The sequence below is a fragment of the Silene latifolia genome, chromosome Y, assembly GCF_048544455.1.
Source record: "Silene latifolia isolate original U9 population chromosome Y, ASM4854445v1, whole genome shotgun sequence".
NCBI lineage: Eukaryota > Viridiplantae > Streptophyta > Magnoliopsida > Caryophyllales > Caryophyllaceae > Silene > Silene latifolia.
In genome coordinates, this window is record NC_133538.1 from 119,610,020 (window position 1) to 119,616,577 (window position 6,558).

General features: G+C 35.3%; 1 protein-coding gene across 1 annotated transcript; it reads left to right on the forward strand.

Annotated features, from left to right (window-relative positions):
- Window positions 1–210: 210 nt before the first annotated feature.
- LOC141626308 (zinc finger transcription factor YY1-like) lies at window positions 211–4,550 on the forward strand. The gene is made up of 6 exons (XM_074440196.1): window positions 211–470; window positions 548–606; window positions 938–1,140; window positions 2,051–2,140; window positions 2,492–2,635; window positions 3,768–4,550. Exons 1-6 carry the CDS (start codon window positions 385–387, stop codon window positions 4,308–4,310), a joined length of 1,125 nt encoding a protein of 374 aa, XP_074296297.1. The 5' UTR covers window positions 211–384; the 3' UTR covers window positions 4,311–4,550.
- Window positions 4,551–6,558: the final 2,008 nt, after the last annotated feature.

The following is a 6,558-nucleotide window of genomic DNA, read 5'->3' on the forward strand; positions in this document are numbered from 1 at the left end:
CTTCAAAAAAAAAAAAAAAAGTGTAATTTAATTTTACAATGTATGCTAAAATGGTAAAATAAAGGGAGACATCTTAATTGGTTTGACCTGTATTCTGCCCGACTGCCCGGCGAGAGACTCGATCTCGACTCGTTTGACAGATCTACCTGTGACGCTTTAGCAAACCTTTTGGACATATATTTTGAATTAACAATAAAATAAAAGAAGACCGCATATCGCAGTGGATTAGCGCGTCTGACTTCGGATCAGAATTTCCTCTGTTCGACTCCCACCGTGGTCATTATTTGCCATTGACAGATGAGAATGGTGATTTGAGAAGCTTTTGAAATTATCTCTCTGGAAACCCTAATTTACCCTCTTACAATAATCAGATTGATTGATTGAATGGATCCTCAAATCTCATATAGTTTGTTCGATCGACGCCCTTTCCTCAAATCCAAAGCCCCCGCTGTTAAATGGGTTAAACATTGGTTCGTATTCTTTCTTTTCAGATTACTACTACTTACTTGTTTTCTCATCATTGTATTCTTATTCTTATATTGTATAGGGTTCCTCAAGACGCTGTCGCAACCGGAGGCAAATGTTTTCTCATGAAATGGATTACAGGTATTTTTTATTGATTTTATATATGCACTTTGCGGGGCTCTTATTGGATGCAAATATGCAATGTTCCAATCCTCCCGCTCTTAGATTCAGAACTCACCAGGCAGACGGAGGCGATGCACTCTCAAGGCACAAGGAGAACATATAGGATAAACAATTTAAATGAATATAGACAAACTCAAACCTATTAGTCCATGTATATTACTGTCTAGTGGCCATATATATCTGAAGCTGTACTTACAGCAACTGCGCTTTTCTAAGTACACCTGTCTTGTCCATTTCTCGTTTTAGTCTAGTGGCCATATATATCTGAACCCCCTTACATGTTTTTCAGAGGACGCTTTAAAGGCTTTGAAGGAGAAGAGTAGTAAAGAACCGGTTGTACCTGAGCCTGAGCCTGAACCCACAACAGAGGTTCTTTTTCTCTGCAGCTATGAAGGTTGCGGAAAGACTTTTATTGATGCTGGCCATTTGAGGAAGCATTCTAATATCCATGGAGAGAGGCAGCATACGTGTCATTACGAAGGCTGTGGAAAGGTAATGTAATATTTGTCTGGGTCTCTTTCATGTCATTAGTTTTTTTTGATGGCAGTCTGTCGCAATGTGTCCATATGTGTATGTTTACCTTTTACTGGTGAGTTCATAGAGATGTGAAGTTTAGTCTTGATTATGCAGCTTTTGTTTGTCCTAGTAGATCAAGGCAATATTCCAGATAGCTCATTATTGCTCTTGCCATACACAGGTGTGATAGGAGTTTTAGAATCTATATATGGTCTGGCTGAGAGGCTGTCTTAATGCCAGTACTTTTAGTTGATGCATTTTCATAAGTCTTGTGGCTTGTTAAATGACAACTGTAGCAAGGCATTGAAGCTCCTTACGTAAAATAACATGTTTTTAGTTTCTACTTCTACATTACGGGGAATTAACACTTTCATAGATCCATTGATTCCATACATTGAAGGTTCGCTAACTTAAACATTTCCTTAGTGTGTAATTCCTATAATTATTATGGTAGGGGCGGGGGAGGCCTCTGGTTATGCAATTCAAGCAATGGAAAAAAAATGTTCTTTCTTATCTAGTAGTTCCCCCACCAGTACACACCAAAGTTCCCATGTTCCAAAATTGACACTCATAGTTGTGGACCATAGGAACTGTGGTGTGTATTGGAGGTAGTATTAATTGAAGTATAAAGGTTTCAACTATGTCACATGTGAGACTTAAGGATTGAAATGAAAATTTTACATTTGGGAAAGCCAAGTTATCCAAGTTTCTGTTAACTTAAAAATTACTGAACGCTTTGAACCACCTTTAGATGTAGTCTTGATGCTGGTGCTGCAAACCCTATCTGAAATTTTCGTCTGATGTTCGCTTCAGTTGTTTATTATGGCTATGTATATGCTTATTCTAATTTGTTTTGTTCTATAAATCACATTTTCTCGCTGAACAGAAATTTCTGGATAGCTCAAAGTTGAAGAGGCACTTTCTTATCCATACTGGTGAGAGAGATTTCGTATGTCCTGTTGAAGGATGTGGCAAGGTGATGCATCTAACTATTCTGTAAACTTTTTTCTGCTAGCAATTATTGAATATGCATGTATGATGCCTGGCACTCTTGGAGGCATTGATTTGTCCATCTGTATGGACTATGGACTCTAGAACAGGATAAATTCTATTGAAAAGTTATTTCTTCAGTCCCCAGGAATCACTGCTTGTTTTTGCCTTAGTGTAATTGTCTTCCTTTCCTTTTTGATTGTTACGATTAGATTGGCTTATGTTGATTGGTCAATCTGTTTGATTCGTGTCTAATTTGGTTTCATCTCTTCTCTTTTTTTTTTTGCTTAATTCTTTCCTTTGCACATTTTTAAAGTATGATATAATGATAATGCAGGCATTTTCGTTGGATTTCAATTTACGATCTCATATGAAAACACATTCCCAAGAAAATTATCATATTTGCCCATATCAAGAGTGTGGGAAGAGATATGCACACGAATACAAGCTCAAAAATCATATTGCAGCTCAACATGAGAAGGTGTGTGCCTACATGCACTCAAGTCCTGTTAGAATTGTAGTGATTATTGTTTGACTGCAATCACACATTTTCTTATATATATATATATGTATGTATTGAATTATGATTGTGCTTTGCTGTCAGCTTTCTTTGCCCTAGTAAGTTGTAGCGTTATAATCTTTTGATGACAGTTTTATAGCTTGTCAGCGCCTTTGTTTTAAAGGGTATGAAACACACTTGGACAATGCAGTCCGTCCCTTCATGATGAGATGCAGGGGTGAGGTGAACCCGCACGCTTCATTTATGCACGAAGACCACTGTTTTTGCAAACAAATTTTCATAATGGAAAGGCTCAACATGTTAGGAAAAAAAGCGTAGAATGGGGCAAAGGGAAGGGCAAACTTAAAGAACTAGAAAAAAAAAGTATGGAAATTGCATAGTACTGTCGTGCGGTGCCTACTGCCTCGTTAACTGCTTCTTAGGCAAAACGCTCATTGAAGGCGTGCTGATGCATTTTTGCTACTGCCAGTGAGCCTTGTGCTTCATTGCCGAAGCACAGTTTTTTTAAAACTAAGGCCAGGACATTTTGGATATAATTAGCATATAATTCTGTATTTCCCAGATGTCTGAAATTGCCTCTATATCATGTTGTGGTGTCTTTCCTTCAATAATATCTGTAGGACCAGATAATATCTGAAGTTCGTTTTCTGTTAGTCTAGCGTTAAAGTCTGAAGTAGAATGGAAGATAGTGACATGACAGAAAATATACCCGTATCCTGTATGCTCGGTGAGAAGCTTAGTTCCTTTTCATCTAGATTGAATGAAGTTAACATGCTAAACAAAATTATGCCTTGGTCATGAAAACCATTCTGTTTTGATCACTCAAAATTGTGGCTCTGATATTTTGAGACAGGAATCACAGTGAGTGAGCTAATTCCTCGGGCTGGATGCATCATTAGATCATGCAAACTAATTTGATTAAATCTTTCTTTGCATTAATATTCATATTTGGCTGATATGTAGTATATAACTATATATCTGAACATTTTAATTGATTTAAAAACATATTGTGGTGAGACCCTCTGTCAATTCACTTTTTGTACATTTTACATAAATTCTGACAGTTGCTGAATTGCGTTGTCATTTATTTCAGAATTCGGCAGAACCAGTGAAATACACGCCTCCAATCGAAAAGCCCATAAAAATACAGAAGCCTGCTTCCTCGACTTATGGCTCTGCTACCTCAGATAGACCATATGCGTGCCCTTATGAAGGATGCAACAAGGCCTACATCCATGAGTATAAGCTGAATCTTCATTTAAGGAGAGAACATCCTGGCCATTATTCGGAAGAAAATCCAAAGACTTCACAGTCTCACAATGTCGATAATGAGTTGGATGATGCCAGTGACCAAGATGCTTATGGTCCTGCAATTAGGGCAAATCCAAAGAATTTGAAGCCAAGTAAACGGAAGCCTGACCTTAAGGTACCTTTGGCAAAGATCTCTTGGCGTAAAGGCTCCAGCGTTTCTCCTGCAGATTTGAATGTGGTAAAGAAACCGTGGCCAATAAAAGAAGAGGTTTATCAGGAAGAGGATAGTGAAGAAACTGAAGAGGACCGTGATAATGGTGAAGATGGATGGAGGTACGCAGACAATAATGATGAGGATGACGAGGAGACAGAAGATGAGGATTAGCCACCAAAATATTGTGCCATGTATTCCTCGGTGAATTTGTTTGGATATCTTTGTGCCAATTTTCGGAAAACGTAATGCCAATGACTTGGTTGGACTAGGGATTTAAGTATGAGCAAGTACTAGATTTCATGCCCGGCCGTTGGCCGGGTAATATCAAGAAATAAATTTTGGATATTTATCTTGATCGAGGTTGTTGCTTTGAAAGCATTTTAATTATAACAAATATATAGCTATATTTTTGTTAATATCAAGTATTAGAACTGTTACTCTCCAAAAAACACCATGGTACTATTGATTGCTCTTTTGGGTAGAGACCATTTTGCATAACGTTTGGCGTCCGACACCTAGGACCGTGCTTGGTGCTTATTTCTTACACATATGATTCGTTTCAAAATTGTAATGACATTGTAAATATTAGAGAAATGTTTTTTGCTTAAATATATATTATCAATATAATAACAAACCAATATTGAGGAAAGGGAAATTTATCGTGGTCATAATATAAAAGGCTATTACATATACAAATAGACCTTGTATCTTACTCAAATAGATATTGTGTAGTTGTGCGGCTAGAATTCTCTTACGTGCAAAATTATATAACCTATTCTATTGTTGATCAAATTCTTGCAGTAGTTAATTGTCAATTTGTGATAAACGTTCTTTCTTTTTCTTCAATTATGTACGGATAGATTTCATGTCAGGGGTTGCTCGAGTCATATCTTATATAGATACTAATTACTAAATAATCTGTATTTTTCATGACGTTTGTGTAGCATGAATATTCAAATTAAAATCCGAGCTTGTACAAAATTAAGTCTATCATTCCTAATCCTAATTATCATTATAATTCCAGAGTTTATTGTTTAATAAGAGTCAAAGACTACCATCATACAACTCAAATTAGGTCGTTTCATAAAGCTGACTAAGCATTGAAATAAGAAGGCTTAAACAAATTCTATAGTACCGCTAGTTGATGTGAAGTAATTCACAGAAAATCAAAAGTTGAAACTTGACTAAGAAGAAACAAAGAGTATTTAATCATTTATGTATATCTAAAAGAACATAAACCTAATTTTAGTAATTTTTATTACTACTTGACTCATATCTATTGTCAACAACTTTTCCTTATTATCACTATTATTATTCTTGAAATTCAACAATTTTCCACATGTCCACACATTACTTTACAACATTTAAGCTACGATGAGAAACAACAGAAATATAGTAATAATAAACCAATATAGAAACTTGTAAGAGTACGTGCCTCCTTGGACTAATACTCCTTGGTTATACGTACATTGAAGTTTATGCCCACTAATATTTTTCTTATCATTGTTATCGGGTAACTATGTGTATAAAGATATAATTGGTAATTTTACAGTAAAAGCAATAAAAAAATTCAATATAGAATATTATTTCTAATGCCAGGTGATATAATTGATAAACTAATGGTTCCCAATTTAAGGTAGGTTCAATAGAACCATATATAAACCAACACCCAAAACTCCCATTAATAGAAAAATGGAACCCCCGGCCGTATACAAAATAAATTTAGTAGCTGAATAGAGACTCTTCTTTCCTCCCCACATGGATAAAAGTAGATAAACAGGAATTAATTCTAATTCCCACATTATGAAAAAAGTAAAAGATCTCGGGATGAAAATGAGACAATTTGACCACTGTACATTGCTAACATCAGAAAGTGGAATAATCAGAAATCCCGAGTAACTGGAAAAGCCGCTAAAGTAGTGATGAATCCCGTCAGTAAAACGGGTCCTACCGAAAGTCCATCTATATATTTTATTGAATCTGTTACTGTCGTAGAAAAGTAAATCTGATATTTTTTTAATGTTTGTTGGTCTCTCAATTTACTTTATATCTACGTAGTTGATTCATAGAACATAAAATTAGTGATGAAGATATAAAGCTAATTTTATGTCGATTACGCTTTTATTTACTTTTCTAAAATTAATTTAATTTATATTTTATTTGTAGTTTAGGACATTTAGAGACGTTTTAATTGTTCTTTTTTTTCTTTAAAGCGGTTGCAGGATCGCTCGTCACCACAAAAAAATAGCGTAAAAAGTTTTATAAATATATTAAACAAAATTGTGTCCTACCCAAATATAACTTGTGTTGTGCTTAGTAGGTATGCATGCAATTTCCAAGTTAAAATACAATTTAATCTTTTTTTTTTTTTAAATATATAGAATCTAGAAGTTGTGCACACTCCTGGTATTAGGCCCTG

Bases quoted from the DNA above. Each gene is read 5' to 3' on its own strand.
- LOC141626308 (XM_074440196.1), top strand. From the start codon at position 385: ATGGATCCTCAAATCTCATATAGTTTGTTCGATCGACGCCCTTTCCTC. The intron at 471-547 runs GTTCGTATTCTT...TATATTGTATAG, and splicing joins GTTAAATGGGTTAAACATTG to GGTTCCTCAAGACGCTGTCG. The intron at 1,141-2,050 runs GTAATGTAATAT...CTCGCTGAACAG, and splicing joins ATTACGAAGGCTGTGGAAAG to AAATTTCTGGATAGCTCAAA.